This window comes from Drosophila teissieri, chromosome 2L (genome assembly GCF_016746235.2).
Source record: "Drosophila teissieri strain GT53w chromosome 2L, Prin_Dtei_1.1, whole genome shotgun sequence".
Lineage (NCBI taxonomy): Eukaryota > Metazoa > Arthropoda > Insecta > Diptera > Drosophilidae > Drosophila > Drosophila teissieri.
The window spans coordinates 24,649,464-24,673,188 of NC_053029.1; the positions used below are offsets into that span (position 1 = coordinate 24,649,464).

The 23,725-nt window shown below is 49.6% G+C and overlaps 1 protein-coding gene across 1 annotated transcript; it reads left to right on the forward strand.

Moving 5' to 3' along the window:
* Positions 1–8,008: 8,008 nt before the first annotated feature.
* Positions 8,009–9,589, forward strand: LOC122624060. The gene has a single exon (XM_043803493.1). The coding sequence runs from the start codon at positions 8,009–8,011 to the stop codon at positions 9,587–9,589; it is 1,581 nt and encodes a 526-aa protein (XP_043659428.1).
* The last annotated feature ends 14,136 nt before the right edge of the window (positions 9,590–23,725 follow it).

Here is a 23,725-nt window from a genome sequence, read left to right on the forward strand (position 1 = left end):
CATCTTTTACAATATGGTCAGAAGACCCGAGTCTAGGATTTATAAAACATCACTCTCTTGTTTCTTATCAACCAATTGCCTCATCATAAAAGCAAACCCACGATCTGGCTGAGTTGTCGCTAATTGAGCTTGCTTATTTTGGTTTTCCCCGTTTTGGTTTCCCAGACTTCTTTTAAATATATAAAAATATGTGATATCTTGTCCATTTCTTCTATCTTAGCACCCGACGCAATAAGCTCTGCAATCAAGTCATCAGCTCAGACCAAGAATACAACAAAAAAACAACATATATTTATCGAGCCTCAATTAAACAGAGGACTTTTGAAGTTTTAATATTTATTCTTTTCCATGTGCACGCACTCGTCATATAAAATCAACTGAACGACCACAGTGCCGTAAAAGCGAACGAAGACCAAAAAAGACAATTCCCAATTCTGGAATAGTCCCGCTAATCCTTTTGTACACATTAGTCATCTCTTTCTATTATTAGCATATCAAGGAGGCTTTTGCATATGTTCATATATGGTCATGTTAAAACCATTCTCATGTATACAAAAAGAGAGAACGCTATAGTCGAGTTCCCCGACTATCTGATACCCGTTACTCAGCTAGTGAAAGTGCGAAGGAGTAATTTCAACACTGACAGTTGTTGGCGCTTTGTGGGCGTTAGAGTGGGCGTGACAAAAAGTTTTTTGGCTAATCAATATAAATTTTCAAGACTAATTCAAAAATGAAAAAATATCAAAACATTTTTCCAAAGTGTGGGCGTGGCAGCTTTGGGCGGGTTGTGGGCGTTAAAGTGGGTTTTTTGCAAATCGAAAGAAATTTACAAGACTAATACAAAAATGAAAACATATATAAACATTTTTAAAAAATGTGGGCGTGGCAGTTTTGGGCGGTTTGTGAGCGTTACAGTGGGCGTGGCAACATGAATCGACAAACTTGCGCTGCTTCTATGTCTCTGGAGTCTGTATGCTTAATCTGAACTTTCTAGCTTTTGTAGTTCCTGAGATCTCGAGTTCATACGGACGGACAGACAGACGGACATGGGCATATCGTCTCGGCTATTGATCCTGATCAAGAATATATATACTTTACATGGTCGGAAACGCTTCCTTCTGCCTGTTACATACTTTTCAACGAATCTAGTATACCCTTTTACTCTACGAGTAACGGGTATAAATATACACATAGATATATGGACATTTACAACACCTATCGAATAAGCTAGGAGAATAGCTAGATTCTCGCCGAAGTCAGAAAATACTGAAAAACCCAGAAAGTACTAGACGGGGATTTTAAGCAGGAGAACGAACAGACACACTAGTGAGGGTGAATTTAGTTTTGGCGAGGACGCGGCGATCAGAGGTGAACACAGAAAAGGAAGACCTAAAAAGAAGCAACCCAAAGACAACGGCCAGGAACACGAGGCAGCGATCCCGAACCGGATAGGAAGAACAAGATCACTGGCGACGGCAAACAGGGTGAGCATAATGAGTGCGACAGGGAAAATCAGGGCTAGCTAGGGAAGACAAAATCTGAATAAACTACAAGATTGAAAACCCGAACGTGAAATGTAAAAAAAAAACCGTTATTCCTCAATAGTAGTTGTGCACTTTTGCAAAGTTTTCCTCGACAGTGGTAGTTGTGATCGTGCTGCCTGCAAGTATTCCGGGCACTTTCGCAAGGTTTACCTCGACAGTGTTAGTTGTGATCGTGCCGCCTGCGAGTATACCGGGCACTTTCGCAAAGTTTTTCTCGACAGTGTTACCTACGACGGCGCCGCCTGTTTGTAACCGGGACCGTGCGTATTATTTTGGACACTAGTGTTAGTTGCGATCATGCCGCCAGTGCGTAACCGGGCATTTACATAGGGTTTTTCCCAAACGTGGTAGGACGACGGTGCCGCCTGTGTGTAACTGGGCCCGTGCGTATTATTTTGGCCACTAGTGTTAGCTGCGATCATGCCGCCAGTGCGTAACCGGGCATTTACGTAGGGTTTTTCCCAAACGTGGTAGGACGACGGTGCCGCCTGTGTGTAACCGGGCCCGTGCGTATTATATTGTCCACTAGTGTTAGTTGCGATCGTGCTGCCTGCGAGTATTCCGGGCACTTTCGCAAAGTTTTTCTCGACACCGTTAGCTACGACGGCGCCGCCTGTGTGTAGCCGGACCCGTGTTAGCTGCGATCATGCCGCCAGTGTGTAACCGGGCATTTTCGTAGGGTTTTTCTCAAACGTGGTAGGACGTCGGTGCGGCCTGTGTGTAACCGGGCCCGTGCGTATTTTGTAGGCCCTCAGTGTTAGCTGCGATCGTGCTGCCTGCGAGCATTCAAGGCACTTTCGCAAGGTTTTCCCGAGCAATATGTTATCACATATAACATTATGATGCCCCCCTCAACTGTCTCTAAGGTAAGAAATTTATCTGAAGAGGATCCTGGGCGGACTGAGACGCCGATCCCAGCAAGAAGCATCCTTACAAGCTATTGTAATTCTCGTCATTCCTAGATTGTATATCTGGTTACTCACAAGCAAAGTTTTTTGTCCTCCAGAATTAAGTTTGTGGGAGTCGAGCCAAAATGGCAACTTTATATGTGCTATCGCACTCATTTGGTAATGAACCATTATGGCCAAGTTTAAATCCTGGAAAAATGGAATATTGCCCTTTAAAATACCACAAAAACCCGAGTAGGATTGTGGCAAGCTACGGTCACACTCACAAGCTAGTGTCACACACTACGGTTGACACTTCATACTTCCGTTCTCTTTTCTGGAAGGCGTGATCGAGGGCAGTTTAACTTTGTGCAAAGTCCCTGATTATAAATCCACGAGCATCGTGTAGACCGGATAAGAGTTTTTTCAAGGCAAATACTGCCAAGTGATAGTTTAAATCGTGATCTAACTTTAACTGGTAAGATTTCGAGTGCGTTCGATCTCCAGTACCTAAAAATTGATTTCCCGAATAGCGTCTGCTGCCTGTCCCACATTTGGAGGTAGAAGTCTTATTGGCCGCGTCGCCAAAGCGGCTTGCATTGTTTTTCGCCCTCAACTTTTGACCACGTGTGAAATTTACTGTGGCTTCATCGATCGCAGAAAGATTCACAACTGCTTGCATCAGGAGCACCCGCAGCGTGCAGCGGAAAGCTGGGCTTGTCCCTTTCTGCTGCCAACCAAGTGCAGATCGCCGGTCACCCCGAGTTGGCGTTCTTTTTCTACTCTTCATCGCCGCAGGCGAGGAGCAGATCGCCGTGCACCCATTTTATGCACACATCGGCTTGGTGTGCATCTTTTCTTCGTTTTCATCGCACACATACATTTGTGCGCTGCCTCTGTCGCACACATCGGCTTGTTGTGCCGTTTGTTTGCCGGACACATTGAATTGCGGTGCCGTCCTTGTCGCAAACATCGGATCAGCGTCACTTCTTTTTCATCCGTGCGCATTCCGAGAATATTTGTGCACAACACGAGCCCCAGGCTGCTGGTTTTGCCGCTGCGTATGCTGCGAACCTAAAGCAGCCACAACACGATAGATCGTGTCCAGTCCTGAGTATTGTCGCGGATCGAATATTGTTATCGATAGGCTAGTTAGTATTTTTAAGAAGTCCGAATGTGGAAGGATTTGTAAGCCCATATGTGTCTGGGCACATTGTTTTTCGCCATTGTAAATTGCCGCGAAAATTAAGCTTTCATTGTCGTGTAAGAGTTGGAGGACACACTGCGGTGAGCTAATAAGTTAAGTTAGTTGAAATTGTGAAACATTGAAGTCTTCCAGAATAAAACGTGTTCTACTACCACGGATTAGTCTGCCCCTTCTTTCGGGAACCAATGTGTAGAGTAGCCGTTTAAGGCAACTCCAAGTGACGCACGACGACAGCCTTTTATTCGCAGTCCTAGGGCGACTGCAGGGGCAACTTGCGCTGGAAAGACGGTTTAGACGGCCAGCTAGAGAGTTGCCGGAGCTGGAGTGACGGTTTAGACGGCCAGCGAGGAGGATTTGTGTGAGCGCAGCCAGCGCAGCCAACGACATAGAGGGACGCAGCCAGCGTCGAACGCCGATACGAACGGGTCGCAGCCAGCGACAAGGAGACGCAAGAAGCGTCATTTGTGGAGACCGCAGCCAGCGGTCAGAAGGCGCAAAGAGCTCCAAGCATCCGTGGCCGCAGCCAGCGGCACGAGGCGTCAGAGACGCCATTTTGGACGCGTAGAGGCGCCGCCATTTTGGACGCGTAGAGGCGCCGCCATTTTGGACGCGCAGAGGCGGCGCCATATTGGACGCGCAGAGGCGCCGCCATTTTGGAGCTGGGAAAGATGCAGTATTCCCCCAGGAAGAGTGCCCGGCTGAACGGAGGAGAAGCCACCCCTATGAGTCAGCAGCCAGCCAGTAGTGGAGCAGAAACTCGGGCGCGGGTGAACATCACGGCGGCGTCGATTCCTTGCCCGGCCACTACGGTGACTACAGTAGCTTCCCAACCTAGAAGTACTGCTGTCACAGCTGCGAGTTCAGTACTGGAGGTGAACCAGCCCCTCGCGTTGGAACTCATGGAGAGGATCGCAGCGTTGGAGAGGGAGCTGGAGAAGGCTAGATCCCTGGAAAGTGTGAGCACCGCCAATTGCGCGCCAACCGCAGTTGGCGCCAACAGTGGAGCGTCGGGGCGGGCGCCATTTTGGAGCGGCCAGCCAATACCCACATCTAACGGAGAGGCCTTACATAACGGGGTCGGGTCGGTGCCATACAACGGTGACGGTGCGAGCGGTGCGGCCTGCACGCTGCCGCCATCTTCGAGTGGACCGCCATTGCTAGCTACTAGCAACTATTTTGTGGAGCCACTGTGTGCAACAGGCACTGCGCAGCCAGCGCATGGACTCGTGCTACCGGGCGTGAGCATCCACAATGCGGCAACAGCACTTGTCGGATCCTACGCCGCGACGACGCCGAGTGGAATCCAGGGAGCATATGGGCCAAGGAAGCTTCCGGACTTGCCTATATTTGGAGGGCAGCCCGAGGAATGGCCGATCTTCAGCTGTGCGTTCGTGGAGACGACCCGAGCGTACAACTGCACGGACCTGGAGAACAACCAGAGGTTGTTGAAGGCGCTGAAGAATGAAGCGCGCGAGGCAGTGAAGGCGCTATTGATTCATCCAGGAAATGTCAGCGCCGTGATGGAGCAGCTGCGCTTTAGGTTCGGACGACCGGAGCAGCTTATACGCAGCCAGCTCAACAACGTGCGAGAGGTGCAGCCAATTTCGGAGCACAATTTGGCGAAGATCATTCCCTTCGCAACCCAAGTGAGTAGCCTCGCCACAGGAAAGGTGGAGCAATGTGAAGAGGCATCGGCTCTGCTTCAAATGCCTGCGAAGCGGGCACACGGCTAGATCCTGCTATACGCAAGGTGAGTGCCAGATTAATGGATGCCGAAGGGAGCATCACCGTCTGCTACATGGTGCGGACGAGGAGCGAAGGCCGCTGCAGCGAGGTGGCTTCAGACGCCACGAAAGGAACCAGCAGCCAGCAGTTTCCAGACACAGCCCGGCCAGGGACCAGGAGAGGAACCGGCAGCCAGCCGTTCCCACCAACAGCCTGGAGAGAGGAGCTCCGCGTGAAGCGGGAACGCCCATGCAGAGGAATTTGAGCTGCGTTGACGCCGAAGGAGGCCGTCTACTGTTCCGTATACTGCCGGTTACGCTGTACGGAGCGGGGCGAGAGGTGGATACGTATGCGCTCCTAGATGAGGGTTCCTCCGTCACGATGATCGATGACGAGCTACGAAAGGATCTTGGAGTGCAAGGAGAGCGTCGGCAGCTAAATATCCAATGGTTTGGAGGTAAGGCAACCAGAGAGCCTACCAACGTGGTGAGTCTGAAGATAAGTGGAGTTGGAAAGCGCACTCGCCATGTATTGAAAAACGTTTATGTCGTTTCGAATTTGAGTTTGCCGATGCAGACATTGAGCCGACGAGATGTCCAGGGCGTGCACAGGGATGCGCGTCTGCCGATGAAGCCTTACAGCAACGTGGTGCCGAAGCTGCTCATCGGCCTGGATCACGGACATCTGGGGTTGCCATTTAGGACGAGGCGGTTCGCTCGAGAGGGACCGTATGCGGCCGCAACCGAGCTGGGCTGGGTTGTGTTTGGGCCTGTAAGTGGGCAACCGACCACGCCGTCACCGAGGTCCTGCCTACTTGCCGTGTCAGTGGATGACGCGATGGAAAAGATGGTGGAGGACTACTTCGACATGGAGAACTTTGGAGTGAAGCACGCGCCGCCGGTCGCAGCCAGCGACGATGTTCGGGCCCAAAGAATACTCGAAGACACCACGGTGAAAGTGGGGCGTCGCTACCAGACGGGATTACTCTGGAAGGACGACCACGTTGTGCTGCCACCGAGCTATGAGATGGCGTACAGGAGGCTGGTCAACGTCGAGAAGAAGATGAAGCGCAACAAGCCGTTGGCGCAGGAATACGATCGGATTATAAAGGATTACGTGTCTAAAGGAGGAGGCTGCAGCCGGAGGAGGTCGCGGTAAGGAGCGATCGCCTATGGTATTTGCCACATTTTGGTGTCGAAAACCTAAACAAGCCCGGCAAGGTACGGCTCGTGTTTGATGCTGCAGCCAAAGTTGGAGGAACCTCGCTAAATTCGGAGCTGGACAAAGGGCCTCAGCACTATAAGCCTTTGCCGGCTGTGCTCTTTCATTTCAGAGAGGGAGCCGTCGGAGTCTGCGGTGACATCAAGGAGATGTTCCACCAAGTGCTGATCCGACCCGAGGATAGATGTTCCCAACGATTCCTCTGGAGAGATGGCGACGACGAGAGAGATCCGGATGTCTACGAGATGAACGTAATGACGTTTGGAGCAGCCTGCTCGCCGAGCGCTGCGCATTACGTGAAGACTATGAATGCCCTGAAGTATCGGGATTCGGATCCGAGAGCGGTCAAGGCCATCACCGACTACCATTATGTCGATGACTACGTGGACAGTTTCGCTACAGAGAGCGAGGCTATCAGCGTATCTACCCGAGTGAAGGAGATACACAAGGTTGCTGGATTCGAATTATGCAAGTTTTCATCCAGCTCACCCACCGTGGAGACGGCTTTAGGACCTGGTCGAGTCAAGAGCGTCGGATGGGGTGAGGCTGAAGAGAAGATCCTCGGAATGCGTTGGCAAGTAGCAACAGATGACTTTAGATTCAACGTGGAGTATCATCGAGTGCCAAGCAGCGTCCTGAGTGGAGATCGAGTCCCTACGAAGAGGGAATATTTGAGCCTGGTGATGTCAACGTTTGATCCCCTGGGATTCCTGTGCTGCCTCATGGTTACAGCGAAGCTGCTGCTGCGAGAGATTTGGAGGCAGAAGATCCAGTGGGACGAACCACTACCGGAGGAGTTAGGCAAAGCCTTTGCGATTTGGCGCAAAGAGATGGACGCCGTGGGACAGTTCCGATGTCCCCGCCATTATTTTGGGCGTGGAGCGGTCCGGGCCGTAGAGTTGCACGTCTTCGTGGATGCTAGTCAGGCAGCATTCGCGGCGGTGGCCTATTGGAGGGTCACATATGAGGACAACGACGTGCAGGTGAGCTTCGTGAGTGCAAAGACGAAGTGTGCCCCAATGAGAACGATGACGATCCCACGGCTGGAGCTGCAGGCAGCAGTTCTTGGAACCAGGCTGATGAACACTGTCAAGGAGGAGCACAGTGTGGTCATCACGGACCTGGTGTTATGGACGGACTCTTAGACAGTGCTGATATGGATCGGCAGCACCCACCGCCGGTATAAGCAGTTTGTTGGCAACCGAGTGGCGGAGATTTTGGAGTCGTCGAAGGTTTCCCAATGGAGATGGGTGCCTACAGCCGACAATGCGGCTGATGATGCGACGCGGTTGCAGAAAGGAGTCGACCTTAGCCAGGAATCAAGGTGGCTAAGAGGACCTGCATTTTTGAGGCAGCCAGCAGCCAGCTGGCCGGGGCCTGAGAAAGGAACTGAGCGTGTTCCAGATGCCCCTGATGAAGAAGAGATGCCCAGTGAGTTTGCATTAGTTGCGGCAGACGATTTTGTTTTCGTTCAGAGATTCTCGAGCTTCAGTCGCCTGGTGAGGACCACAGCCTGGGTCCTACGGTTTGCGCGCTGGTGCCGCAAACAGCGAAACGAACTCGAGGAATACGGCCTTACTGCAGCAGAATGTAAGGCCGCGGAGAACCTGTTGGTCAGACAGGCACAATTGGAGTCGTTCCCCGACGAGATGAGGTCGGCGGAAACTGGACAGGACGTCGCTAGATCGAGCGACATTCGAGGGTTGGTGCCCTACCTAGACGAGGACGGGATTCTGCGAGCTTACGGCAGAATTGATGCCGCACTGTGCATCCCGTACAGTGCGAGGAGACCCGTATTACTGTCACACAGGCACAGTCTGTCAGAGCTGATTGTGAGAGACTTCCACGCCAGGATGAAGCATCAAAATGTGGATGCTACGATTGCGGAGATCCGGACAAAGTTCTGGGTCACAAAGATGAGGCGTGTGATGCGGGGAGTCATCTCATCGTGCAACGAGTGCAAGTTGCAGCGAGCGCGGCCGATGCCGCCGATAATGGGACCCCATCCGGAAGACAGACTGGATGCGGGTGGATGGCCATTCAAATACACAGGACTGGACTACTTTGGGCCACTGCTGGTGACTGTGTCCCGTCACAAGGAGAAGCGTTGGGTCGCCTTGTTTACGTGTTTGACGACAAGGGCGATTCACCTGGAGCTGGCGCATGACCTGTCGACGGATTCCTGCATAATTGCGATCAGGAACTTCGTCTGCCGTAGAGGGCCAGTATATAGACTGCGCAGCGATAACGGCAAGAACTTCGTGGGAGCTGACAGGGAAGCCAGGCGCTTTGGTGACGTATTCGAGATGGAGAAGCTTCAGAGTGAGTTGTCAAGCAGAAGGATTGAATGGGTTTTTAATTGTCCAGCGAACCCGTCTGAGGGCGGAGTTTGGGAGCGCATGGTGCAGTGCGTCAAGAGAGTACTGCGTCATACCCTGAAGGAAGTTGCGCCGAAGGACCATGTATTGGAGAGTTTCCTGATTGAGGCGGAGAATATTGTAAACTCGCGTCCGCTCACCCACTTGCCTGTGGATGCGGACCAGGAGGCGCCGTTGACGCCAAACGATCTACTCAAGGGAGTAGCCAATCTGCCGGATACGCCTGGATTGGATGCGGAGCTGCCCAAGGAGGGTTCTACGAGGAAGCAGTGGAGGATTGCTCGCCTGCTACGAGACCGTTTCTGGAGGAGGTGGGTCATGGAGTACCTGCCTACGCTTGTGCGCCGCGAGAAGTGGTGCCGCCGAACGGAGCCCATCCACCAGGGTGATATGGTCTTCGTCTGCGATCCTGCCTTGGCCCGACGAGAGTGGCGCAAGGGCATCGTGGAGGAGATCTACAGCGGAGCTGATGGAGTCGTCAGACGCGCTAAGGTGCGCGTGAACGACAACGGCCTATCTAGGACAATGATGCGACCCGTCTCTAAACTTGCAGTTTTGGATTTGAGTGAAGCGGTTCTTCACGGGGTCGGGGATGTCGCGGATCGAATATTGTTATCGATAGGCTAGTTAGTATTTTTAAGAAGTCCGAATGTGGAAGGATTTGTGTCTGGGCACATTGTTTTTCGCCATTGTAAATTGCCGCGAAAATTAAGCTTTCATTGTCGTGTAAGAGTTGGAGGACACACTGCGGTGAGCTAATAAGTTAAGTTAGTTGAAATTGTGAAACATTGAAGTCTTCCAGAATAAAACGTGTTCTACTACCACGGATTAGTCTGCCCCTTCTTTCGGGAACCAATGTGTAGAGTAGCCGTTTAAGGCAACTCCAAGTGACGCACGACGACAAGTATCTTTAGAATAGTTTTTCATATATGTGTTAATTTTTCCTAAAAATATTTACTTATAAACCTCTACGATTCTAATTTAGCTTAACTTGTGGGAGATCTGACAAATATATATGTGATTTTCCCAATTTATATTAATACATATAGCAAATCATCGACAGTCATCAGGCCTGCTGACATCGATGGAAAGTGCGTAAGTACGGCATAGCCGTGAACAAACAGAAATAATAAAAACACAAATGCATATATAATGCCAGATATTCCTAAATAGTGTGCTAAAAATACCTTGCCTTAATTAATCGTATATCTAGATCACTTAATTTAAAGAAGTTTAAAGTTTAAATATCAATTAATCATACATAATTCTAATGTAAAGTAAGCCAAACAAACAAAAGTATTAATGTAAACTTAAATACCAATATTTGCATTCCTATCTTAATTATTTTTCCTTTCTTTTGTCGTATATAAGCAAAATTACTCAATAAGAGATTTCCTTAACGTCAATAGCGTAATTTTTTAGTTTAAGGTTTAGGTTTAGGAAAATGTATCGAAATATTATCTTTATCTTCAATTATAAGGGGTTGAAAATGAACTAATCTGATGTCTTGTTGGGCACCAAAGGGTATGTAAAGCAGCGGTTGTAAAAGGGTGGAGTCCGAATGGATTTCACAGGTAGGGTGGGTATAGAATGAGGCCAATAACATCTGGGCCTCATCTTCAATAGGTACACTTTCTTGTCTGGTTCTTAACCGTTTGGTTATCGTTTTGCATCTATCGTATCTCTGTCTACAGTATTATAGCTGTGACACTTTTGTTCATCTTAACACAAAACCCACGCCCATTTTTCCTGAGCATGCCAGTCAAAATAGTAGACAGAGGTTGACAAACACTACTAGTAGTAGTGTTGAGGAGGACAACGCTCTATGAGTGTGTTCGTTACAAGTTCTTCGGCTTCTGTCTTCTCCGCACTCAATCTGCTGCCCAGTGCGGCTTCTAGGGATCTCCACTCGCTAGCGAATTTTCCGCACGAAAAGAGTGCGTGCTCTGATGTTTTGCACCATGGACATTCCTCCGACTCTTCATGTCCGAAGCGCTTTAGGTAGCTGCGAAAGCAGCCGTGCCCGCTGATCAGCTGCGTTAGATGGAAGCTCAATTCTCCATGCTTGCGATCTATCCACGGCTTGAATGGGAATAATGTGCTGCGTCCAGCGACCCTTAGACCCGTTGACTCCCAGGTACTTGAATGCCCGAGATGAGGCCACCGAGGAACTGCCGATTTCGACTGTGGCTGTCTACACTACCTTCCTGGAGCTTATCAGGACAGCCTCAGTCTTTTCCGGGGCCAGTATTAGTCCCATTGAGCTGAGCCACTGCTCGATAGCCCTAATGTTGCTGTTGCACATTTCCACTGCTTGGTCGAGCAGCTTGGGGACTACCAGCAAAGCCACGTCGTCCGCCAAGCCTACGACCTCTCTCCTACCTACTAGTGGGAGGCGGAGTATTCCGTCTTACATGACGTTCCACAGTAGTGGGCCAAGAACCAATCCTTGCCGGACTCCACCGGTGATTTGATGCCTGAAGAGTCCTTCCGACGACTCGCAGAGTAGTACTCGTTTCGCAAAGTAGCTGCGCACAATTCGGATTAAGTAGGTTTGCACCCCAAAGCCGTTAAGTGCGTCTAGGATCCCATCGCGCTGTGTTGACAGCGTTTCTGATGTTTAGGGTGACCATAAGACAGTACTCTGTTGACGGCGTCCACCGTGGATCTTGCTTTCCTGAACCCGAACTAGAACGGTGAGAGGTCACCCATGTCTGAGATATCCCTCTCCAGCCGAGTGCATACCAGTTTCTTCAAGAGTTTAGCGGCTCCGTCGATGAGGCATATCGGCCGGAACGATGAAGGCTCCTCGGGTGGCTTCCACTGGTTTGGGAAGACGCCTTCGTTTAGAAACTTGGTGAACGAAACTTTTTGCCGAGGTTCACGTGGGCGTAGGGGCCCTCGTATATGCCTTCTTGACCACCACCTTGTAGGCACTTCCCCATGGATCTCTGTCAGCTGCATCGGATTGGTCGAAGAATCATTTCCGCTTGCTCTCCAGTATGGCTATCTTGAGTGCATACTCTGTATTCAGCTTGGCGTTCGCACCTCTGGACTTCGCACCTCTGATAGCGACGTCTGGCTGAGAGACATTCCCGACGAGTCTTCATCTCCTGGTTCCGCCAGTAGACTGGGGCTCTTTTTCGGCTATGGGTCCTGCTTGTTTGCATGCTGGCGTCGCACGCGGCCTTCAGATTACTCATCAGTGCGTCTGCAAACAGTTCAGCGCCTTCTCCCCTCACCGAGGGTAGGAAATGCTCTCGGAATTTTTTCGTGTCCAGGGAGTCCGCTTTGTATCATGGCTTGGACCACTGTTTGGGTTTGGGTCGTGGTAACGAGCCTATTTGGTAGGTCTGCTCGCTATGAAATACATGCGGCTAGCTCAGAAGATATTGTTTGTTTATCCCACCAAATTTATATTAAAACGTGATCACTCGGTTACCCGTAAAAACACTTTACAGTTCTCGGTTCATTGATCTTTATTCTTGCCTAGATTTATACTGTGATTTGATGATCCGTACGTGTCTGCTCTCCCGTCGTGGAACTGGACCCTCGCCTGGTACTGCCGCGGCCACACGTGGCTGGTGGTGGGAAGAAAAGCTGCGGGCTTAGGGAAGTGTCACCGTTCCCAGACTAGGGTGAACAAGTGGTGGGCTCTCAAGGCGTACGCCTTGCTAGCCGCAACCTCCTGTCCCGGCCTGGTTCCGCTGTCTCGCCGCTCTTGTCGTCCTGAGTGGTGCGAAACGTGTCGCTGGGTGCCCGTCACTTGGGCCGAGGATTGTCGTCGTATGCGGACTCACGGCAGCAAACGGCTGCGATCCCCAAGGCAAACGCCTGTTGGAACAGCAACACGCCAACCCCACGTCTGCTCTGCTTAGTGGCGCCGGTACCACGCCTGCTCGGATCGCACGGACACACCAGGCAATCTCCAGGTTTACGTACGTAGTCTCCGACACAGTCGACCGGGTCTTCACCATAATTCCTGCAGCCTCTTCGGGACCCTCTTCGGTTTGGCCCCGTCTGTTGAATGCTTCCGGACGAACCGTGCTTCGTCGTATTGGACCTCAGCTACCTGTGTCACAGTTCGGAGACATGCCTTGTCCCGAACGTCTCTACGTACTGATCTTGTTCCTTGCTGACTATCACGGCTGTTTGTGATACGCAGTATTCCGGTTTGCTCGCGGCATGTCTCCGTTGACTTCGGCTTTGGCCTGACGCTGAAACGGATGAGTGGCCCCGGCCGTTCTCGGGTACGTTTGGGTCTACTGCATGCTTTCCCTGCTTTCTCCCGACGGATCCGCACGGTACGGCCCATCGAATCTGAGAGCCAGTTTAGCCGCAAATCCCACGGCCGCTTTCGACAAAAGGTGTTCTTTCGCCCACACCACTTCACCAATCCTTGGCTTTCATTGCCTTCTTCGCAGGTTGTAATGCCTTGCCTTGTCTTGGGACACTCTCTTCAGGTTTCTCCACACTATCTCGAAGATCTCTTTCATCTTCTCGGCGTTTCCTTCCTGCGACTCTGATTGCCTTCCTGTGCCTAGCGCTTCTCTGTCATACAGTGCGTTTGGTAGCCTTGGCTCGCGGCGCAGTGTCAAAAACGCCGGTGGGTAGCCTGTGGAATCCGAAACACTGGAATTCACCGCCAGCATGATTTCGGGCCATCTTTCATCCCAATTCCTTTGGTTCTGTCCGGCAATCTGTGCTATCATTGTCTTTACAGTGCGGTTCGCTCTCTCCGTGGGATTCTCCTGCGGGGCGTACGGTGCCGTAAACTGCTGCTTTATCCCCATGTCGTTGAGGAACTTCTTGAAAGCCCGGCTCGTAAACTGCACGCCGATGTCTGTAATCACCACTTTCGGGACTCCAAATCGTGCGACTATGCGTTCCCTCAACGCTTTCTGCAACGTTTCTGCCGTGGCTGTTCGCAAGAGCACCAATTCCGTCCATTTCGAAAATCTGTCGATCAGCACCAACAACATATTGTTTCCATGCTTCGACCTTGGCTATGGCCCGACGAAATCGGCACACACTGTCGCCCAGGGCTCTTCCGGGATATGTGTCAACATCTTTCCCGCCGCCTGCCGCTGATTCGGTTTGAACCTTGCGCAGTCCTCGCATTTCGGAACGTACGCCTTTGCGTGTCTCTGCATTCCTGGCCAGTAGTACCGGGCTGCAAGCCGCCCAATTGTCTTACGGCTGCCCACACGGCCGGCTGCTGGGGAGTCGTGGTGTCCCTCAGTTGCCGCGGATCGCATAGCGTCCAGGTCACCACATCTTCGATCCCTGCTCTATTCGGAATCTGCCGGTTTCCTGCAGTTTCCATACGTAGTTTGGGAACTTTTGAGGATACGCCTTCATTTTATCTTGCAATTCCGTGATCCAGCTGCACTCTGCTTTGGCCTCTGTATCCTGCGATATTTGCAGTATCTCTGGTTCTGTTGACAACGATTCTGGAATGGCTGCCTTGATAACGCATCTGCTACTACATTTAATTGGCTTTTCCTGTACGCGACCTCAAAGTCATATTGCTGTAGCTCTAACGCCTATCTGGCAATTCTATGTTGTTCAACCACTTCAGTGCCATATGATCCGTCACTACCTTAAAGTGGTAGCCTTCCAGGTTGGCTTCAGCTTCCGAATTGTCCAGACAATTGCCAAGCACTCCTTCTCTGTTGTTGAGTAGTTCTTCTCGGCTCAGTTTAAGGTCCGGCTGGAGTGTGAAATAACATTTTCGCCATCTTCTGTGTGAGGATCACGGCAATCCCGTAGTCGGCCTGCAGGATGAACATTTTCCCGAAGTCGGGGCACGCCAGGACTGGGTTGGTGACTAATCTGGCTCTCACCTCCTTGAAGGCTTGCTGGTTGTCCTGTGACCATGTCCACTTGGTGCCCTTGCCTTACAATGCGCGTGAAGTCAGGCACGAAGCGTCGGTACTCCCATGATTTGATGATCCGTACGTGTCTGCTCTCCCGTCGTGGAACTGGACCCTCGCCTGGTACTGCCGCGGCCACACGTGGCTGGTGGTGAGAAGAAAAGCTGCGGGCTTAGGGAAGTGTCACCGTTCCCAGACTAGGGTGAACAAGTGGTGGGCTCCTTGCTAGCCGCAACCTCCTGTCCCGGCCTGGTTCCGCTGTCTCGCCGCTCTTGTCGTCCTGAGTGGTGCGAACCGTGACTCCCAGGTATTGTCTTAGCTCGCGGACCAACGATGGTGGTTCTAACTGGGCTATGGCTGCTACCTTCTCTGGGCCGTACCTATCCCTTGGCTTGTGACGCGATGCCCTAGGTACAGTAGTTCTTGCTTGAAGAATTGGCATTTCTCTGGGTTTATTCTTAGGTTCGGTCTATTCACTTGATCCAGTGCCCGATGAAATGTGGCCGACGCGGAGAGTAATCCAAATGGCATCACTCTCTTTATTGGAACAGCCCTTTGCCTAGGGCCGTGAAAGCCGTGAAGACCCGGCTGGATTCTTCCAAAGGTATTTGCCATTACCCACCCTTGAGATCCAAGTTGGTCGAGGATCTAATTTATCCGTGGTATGCATCCTTTATGGATTTCGCGTTTCATGCCTGAAGTCCACGCATAGTCTCCATTTTCCCGTTTTCTTCTTCACCATGACTATGGGCGAGCTGTACGGGCTTCTTGAATGTACTATCAGTCCCATTTCCAGAAGTTCGTCCACATTTGCATTAATTTCCCCTAGAATCTTTGGATTCTTGTGGTAGTATCTCTGCTTAATCGGCTTATTATCCTTCATGGTTATCGTGTGCTCGGTTATACTTGATGTTCTGGTCATAGAGTGAAATTCCGCGAGCTCTGATTCCAGTTATTTATATATGTCATCCTCTTCGCCGTCCTTTTGGACTACTTCGACCGACAACTTCTCCTCGAGCCACCCATTGTGTCTGCCTCTGGCCGGTATCCGGATTTCATGACCGGCGCACTTGATCTCGGCCCCGACTTGCGCGAGGAAATTCCACCCCAGGACCAACGCATCCACTATTCCTGGTAGTATCATGTAGAATCGCCTGTTGCCGAACTCAACTCGTTGAGTTCTTTTCGTTGATTTCGGCGCCCCTTGTCGGCCGGTGTCGATCGTGGCCTTGTATTGTACGTGTTCCCACCGATCGCTACGGATGCGGACAACTGCTGCTCCTTTTCGATTATCTTACCAGTTAGTTTGGAGAGGCGGCACCTTGCGACACCGGCTCGCCTCTCTGCGGCTGGGATCGCTGGCCATTTCCCGTTCTCTGGCAACATTCCGTACTTCGGATTCCTACTCGTCCGCAATTCCAGCAGAACAGCAGCGTCTGGTTTCGGCAGCCTCTTGCACAATGGTCATGTCCACCGCACCTGCGACATGCTTCTTGCGGATTGGCAACATTGGTTGGGTTCTGACCCAAATTGCCCCCAGGTATCGTTCCATTGGATTTGCGGACCACTCCACCTGTTCCAGGAATTCGAGTGGTTTTTCTCCTCCGTCAAAGCGAAAAGACCATTCCCTGACTTGTTTTGCTATTTTGGCAAAATCCGGCTGGCTGGGCCTGGGTCTTTCTGGACTTGGCCTTCTCTCCCTGCTCGTCTCTCTCCGATGACCTTCCTGCTGCATCTCCTCCATGCTCAGACTTGCTATGAGGTCTTCACCCCCGGGGTTCGTCAGCTTTCTGCTTTGACCTGGTCTGTCTGGATATGCTGCCTCCAATTCTGTCCAGTTTGCTGCGAGCTTTGGGTCGTATTCCGTCTCTGCGTAGTACTCAGCGGCGGACTCACGGCAGCTAACGGCTGCGATCCCCAATGCAAACGCCTGCTCGGTTCGCACGGACACACCAGGCAATCTCCAGGCTCACGTACGTAGTCTCCACCACAGTCTACCGGGACTTCACCACAATTCCTGCCGCCCCTTCGGGTCCCCATTCGGTTTGGCCCCGCCTGTTGAATGCTTCCGGACTAACCGTGCTTCGTCGTATTGGATCTCAGCTACCTCGACGTAGCGATCTTGTTCTTTGCTGACTATCACGGCGGTAGCTCCCTTGCTGACTTCGTTTCTTTCCGTTGTTGACTCGTATACTCGTTCTCCTTGACTGAAGTCATTGATGCTGCAGCATCAGTTTGATAAAGCTGCGAGTGTAATGGATTAATTCCTTAAGCTTGGCGTTTGATTCGGCGCAGACATAGTTGGAAAAATTGGATTTTACGGACATCTCAAGTGACTCGAGTTTGAATGTTCCTCAATTTTCATGGATGTGAAAGCGAAACTAATCAGAGGATTAGCAGCTTATCGCAAGTCGCAATTGCTGGCTAGAACCGCTGCCAATGCAACATCTATTGACATTACTAACAATGTGGATTCGAACTAGGAAGCTTCAATGCAACATCTATTGACATTACTAACAATGTGGATTCGAACTAGGAAGCCGCGGTTGCCAAATCTGAAAATTGCTCGTTTTCATGGACGTATTGACTTGGCAACGCGGCACTGAAGACCTCTGAAGCTTATCGCAAGTCGCAATTGCTGGCTAGAACCGCTGCCAATGCAACATCTATTGACATTACTAACAATGTGGATTCGAACTAGGAAGCTTCAATGCAACATCTATTGACATTACTAACAATGTGGATTCGAACTAGAAAGCCGCGGTTGCCGAATCTGAAAACTGCTCGTTTTCATGGACGTATTGACTTGGCAACGCGGCACTGAAGACCATAACCTATAACCCTCAAATGCCAATTATAAAAAACATGAATTTACTGATTAATCGATTTGATAATAAAGCTTTACACAATTTCGAGCGGACGTTTAGGCAATATTTGGTTTAAAAGGTGTCGAGTAGGGATCATCACAGAGTCTTCGGAAGCTCAGTGATTGCATGAATTAGCTTATGCGGGCAATTCGAACCCTGGCCACTATGCAACTGGGTTGGCCGAGCAATTTTAGATGCAGCGTGTCAGTTAAACTTCATAACTTTTCGCTTAGCTAGTCAAATGAATTTTAATCATGGAAGATCGCAGACCTCGATTTCTTGGATCGGAGATTCTTCCACGACTTCTAATGAGGTAGTCGATATTCTCGCGCAATCACTGGATGGAAGCTATCGCAGTTGTTGTGACCCGTATAACGGATTATCAGCCCCATTTTAATAAGTGCAACATCATGAAGGATACCACAAAAAATTTTGCTCGCTGATCCTTATATCAATCAATCACAACTAATTGACCTTTAAATTGGCACTGGTCTGTTTTTCGAAATAATTTCTATGGGGCAAATTCATTTTCACAAGACGTTGCCAACTCTTCGAAACACCAAACTTGGTTGGATCTGGAAGGATGTCGAGTTTGACAAATCATAAATCGGTTTAAGCAGCCATCATAAAGTACTCTGCTGATCATTCTGATGATGACACACTTACCGCAAAAGCAAAGCGATTTTAGGAAATTGAAGACGTAAATTCGTTGAAGTAATTTTTGTTGCCGGAAGAAGTCGCTTGCGAAGCGACCTACTTTTCATTGACAATTGCACTCGATCTGGGAATGATCAATACTTTGTTCCACCCTGTCTACTTCAGGTGATTTCGATTGTCTGGCTCGTCATCGTTTCAGGAGTTTGCAAGCTAATCTGTATAGAAACCCAGCACTGAAAGCTCAGTATTTAGAAATTTTACGGTAGTATATCGATCTAGGCCACATGTTTCTTATTACAAAGTAACGATAGGTACCACAGTTTTTTTGCCCCACCAATGCGTTCATAAGCAGGAGAGAACGAGCACAAAGCGTCGTGTCCTGTTTGATGGATCTACTAAAACGACTTATGGTAGCTGTCTAAACGACTTACTTCTTGCAGGACCAACAATTTAGCAAAAAATCTTTAATATACTGATTCGCTGTCGATTTTTGTGGAGATATCTGTATGATGTACCGTTGCGTGCGTGTTTCGTACCCAGAAGATTTTTTGCAGTGTAACGTTTGGCTAAAGAACTACACGGATGAGTTAAGTTTTTAAATTGTACGCTGTGACATAAGCTGTTTAATGATAAGGAGGAATCATTTCCACTTGAAGGAAAAATAGTCCGTAGAGATTTCTATGTGGTCGTCAGGTGCTACTGTCGAGAGGACACCTTCCGTAAACGGAGTTCAAATAAGTCAGCAGTACTGGAAGAAGAGTCTGACTGCGACAAGGAGCAGGTAATCAAATTTCACGATGGTTCGGATATCGCCAAAGCATTGGGACTAGCCTGGGATCCAGCTTTAGGTTAACTTATATATAATTTTTCCCAAACACCGACCAATCATTGATCCACCAAGTGGATTGCATAGTCAACAATTCTATGATTCACGTAGTCAATTGTCACATAATCTAAGATCTTTCTGCAATCTCTATAGAGTGCTAAGGTGGATTGGGATGACATATTGCCAGAGCCAATTCATTTGTCACAGGGGGAGTTGACCTCACTGTTATTGCTCGTACATAACTTAAAATTTTCACAGCTTAGGGTTTTTTGCTAGGGCTTCCGGTGAGTTGCATGGATGCTGCGATTGTTAGCTATCAGCTTATGGAGCGCGCTTATACGTCGAATACTAATGGAGGTACAAGGTAGATCTACGTACTCGTATCAAACAGAATCGCCAAAATTCAGGAGATGACGAAAGACATGACTTATAACAACGTTCCGACAAACTTAAGCAGGCAGACGTCGTGTCGCGAGGATGTACCCCAAGGGAATTGCTGAGCTACTCCTTTTAGACTGACGGGCTTCCATTCCTTCTGCAAGGGTCGTTGAATCGGCCGTCGTTGTTAGATGCTGTAATGTATCTGCTAGAGCGCCGTTCTGTGACTCGTTTGCATTGAGCTCAAATTGTTCAACTCTCTCTTACTAATACAAGAAATGAAAAAATATCAAAACATTTTTCAAAAATGTGGTCGTGGCAGATTTGGTTGGCTTGTGGGCGTTAGAGTGGGTGTGACAACAAACTTGCGCTGCGGCTGTCTCTGCAGTCTGAATGCTGAATCTCAACTTTCTAGCTTCTATAGTTCCTAAGAACTCGACGTTCCGTCTGTATGAAAGTCGACAGTCAGACAGACGGACGGACGGACGGACGGACGGACGGACAATCGAACATGGACAGATATACTCGGCTATTAATCCTGATCAAGAATATATATATTTTATATGGTCAGAAACGCTTCCATCTGCCTGTTACATACTATTCAACGAATCTAGTATACCCTTTTACTCTAACCACAGCATAAAAGATTTGCGATCACTTATAAGCGTTTTGCAAGAGAAAGGCATGTACTATATGAACAAATAAATCATATAAGTTATGCAACCCATAGTTGCTTGGGGATGTGACGAGCTCTTGTCACAGAATAGCTCACCTAGTTAGTATAATCAACATCCTTGTTATTCTATAAATGGTGAAGGTGGTGGTCCTCAAGAATAGACGAGACGATGGATTTCAACGTTAAAAATTGGATTTATTGTAATATACTTAGAGATAACTTAATTTGATAATTGCTGGGTTGCTGCCGGTTCTGTTCTGGTGTCAGGAAAGACTGAATTCTTCCGCTGGGCCTGGTTCGCACTAGAGCTACGGCTCCAGGGTGTGAGGGGCGACTCCACAAAGCAATTGGGTAAGCGGCCGTAATTTGAGCCATGCCAAGTCGGCGGTCGCTTATCCAACGTCCGGCGGTTCTGCCGCTCCGCAACAACAATTGCAGATGCAGTATTTTTTCGGCAGCGCGATCGCGACCAACAACAAGAAGTGTCGCTGGCTGGCGTAGCAGTCAGCGCGATTGTAGCTATGTGTCGCCTGCCGACGCAGCGCATCGCAGCCGGCGGGCCATTCAATACACTGTTGCGTTGCTGGATGAGGGAGGGGGCGAAGTCAGCGTTTTGAAGTGGGCATAGCGGAGTTGAGTGACCGTCAAGCGACGTAAGAGGAGGAAGCGCGTGTTAGGCAGGCTGGTGGGAGGGGGTAAGACAAAGGGAAAGGGAAGAGGGTTCATAACTCCTCCCCCCTCAAGATCTGCGTCCCGCAGATTATTGGGCCTTGGGTGCCCTGTTAGCTTCTTGTACCTCCAGGTCCAATGTGCCGTCTCTTATGATTGGGATCCCCTTGGTCGATGTTAGCTTCCGCCATACGGTGTATAGGGCCACTCCGACAACCAAGGCGACCAATGCTTCCACCAGGAAGGAGAAAGAGACCTTCTCGGACATACCGCAGAGTCTCTTCAGGTTCTCCATATTAAAGGCGTTGACGTAGTGCAGTGAAGGCGCGTATCCCGTTGCAGTTATTGAAGTGAGTACTGCCGGCATGACTGTAAAGTGCGTCGAGGAGTAGCTCGTGTAAGTTCTTCCGGCCACACTGACCGTCTCACATGCGAACTGGACTATGTAAGTTCCGGCCAAGTGGTGGGTCCTGGATCCGACTTTAATCGTCCCGTTGAAATTAGACAGGAACATTGTCCCATCTTCGACCAGTTCTATGCGCGCCTCGTTGTTCCTGAGAAGTTCGCATTTAGCCTGACCGCCCTTTAACAGCTTGGGGATGCATCCGTTCTCGTCTAGCTTCAGAAGACTCTTCTCCGGGCAAACAGTCGTGTTCCCCATGTAGAGGCAGTCGTCTACTACGGCGTAGGTCTCTTCGGTGGTTACGGCGACTTTGTCCTGTTTGACCATGACTTGTTTCCCTCCATGCGTTGCCGGAAGAAGAAGAAGAAGGCGGTAGTCCATGGGGGCGACCTTGGGCATAGACAAAATGTATAGCAGCGCCGTTCCATTTGTTAGCACAGACGGGCGGGAAAATTCCAGTGCTTCTACTGTATTCTGGTACGGCAAGTTCCTGACCTCGGTCAAAATTGTTTGTACCTCCCCATGGTCAAGTAAGCGGGAGTTTACAATTCCTGTCTTAGCCAATTGGCAAGCTTGGGTCAGCTCGCCGACCTGACTATCGATGATCAGGGCCTTGTGCAGTAGCGTCGTTGCCGTGTGTACATCTCCATTGATGGCATTGACCCTCGCAGCTATTTCGTTCAATTGTCTCAGGGACTCATGTGAGGCTTCGAACAGGCCAGCGTTTATCCTTACTTGCTGGTCGGCCGTTTTGACGACGTTTTCTTGCGCACGAAGTATGGCCTCCCAATCCGATGCGTCCGGAGAACCCGCAATCCACTTCCACGCGGACCCAATCCAGTCCAGTGAACGACGTCCGCGCCGCGTGCCCATCAGTCTTGACAGGCCCTCCCGCGATTCTTCCAGGTAGTGCGTTACCAGCGCTTCAATCCTGGGATCCATTAGTAGCGCAGCCTCGCGTTGAACCTCCTGAACCAGTGCCTCGAGCCTTGCCAAGTCGATTACATGCGCCAGTTTGAATTGACCGTTGACCCGCCAGACTGTGCCCTCCTCCAGCGGCACAACCGGAGCTTCATGCTTGAAAATGTCCGCAGCTCCCACCATTTGGGCCACGATAATGCTTGCAGTTAAAAAATGTAGCTTGCAGTATTAAGTAAAAATTTTTTAGGGGTAGGTGTTTGATTCCTTATTGTGTGTTATGTGCTTAGGGTTATGTGTAGTAAGGGAAGGACAAAGTGTGTGAGTGTAAAGAAAGTTTGTGAAACACACATGTACTGTCCAGCGCTTTTTTATTTTTACCTTTTTTTATATTTTTTTTTTTATTTTTTATTATTATTATTATTTTTTTTTTTTTTGTGTTTTTTTTACTTCCGCAGATCGGACTGTCTTGGCTTTAATCGTCACGTTCCTATCCTCAGCAACCTTTTCGGCCCTGAAGCGCGGCTTTTCTTTGGTCTTAATTTGTTTATTGGCGACAAATACCCTGTCTCCCTGATCGTAAGACACGGGTTCAGAACGGGTCTTATTGTGGGCCGCGTTTGTGAGTTTCTGCCTATACTCTATTAGGCCTCTAACATCCTCTAGACCTTTGTCCTGAAGTTAGTCAGACCCTGATAGTTGATCCTGACCGAGCGGTCGAAGAACAGGTCCGCCGGCTTATTCCCAGTCACCGAGTGAACAGAATTGTTGTATCTGTCCACTGCTATAGCGACCAATTCGTTGAACTTGAAGTCAGGGTGTTCACCTTTCAAACATCGGTAAATCTCAAGGAAGGTGGAGTGAAACCTCTCGATTTGACCATTGACTTCGTTTTTTTGGGTCGGAGTATTGTAGAGCGCAATCCCCAGCGTACGCAAATAGTTCAGTACCGTCGGGCACAGGAGGCCTCTCTCATTGTCTGAGACCAATACCTTCGGGACGGTAAAATAATGAAGCACCTCTACTAGTCTTTCCCATAGATGAATCGAAGATTTTGATTCTAATGGGAAGAGCTTGGCAAATTTGGTGAACTTGTCTATACAGCTCAAGTAGATCTTCTTTTCTAAGGTGAAAATATCGATGTGAAGGATTTCTCACGGATATTTTGGTATAGGTGGCGATTGAAGGAGTGGTTTATTGGGGTGTCTCTCGTACTTGTAGAGTTTGCAACACTCGCACGACGAGAGTTGCTTGCGGATGGTGTTGGCCATCTGAGGGAAATAAAATTTCTCCAAAATTTGCAGGCGCACCTCCTTAGCGCCCCTGTGAGCTCTGCGATGTTCTTTTTCAATAACTTCGCAAACCTCCTCGGGATCCGACAAATCTGTCACCAACCTTTGCGTTATTCGTATTTTGAACGAGGCAAAATTCTCTAAGCATTGATGTTGGAATGATGACAGGTAAATTTCCGGGATCTTAACCCCGTTGATCAC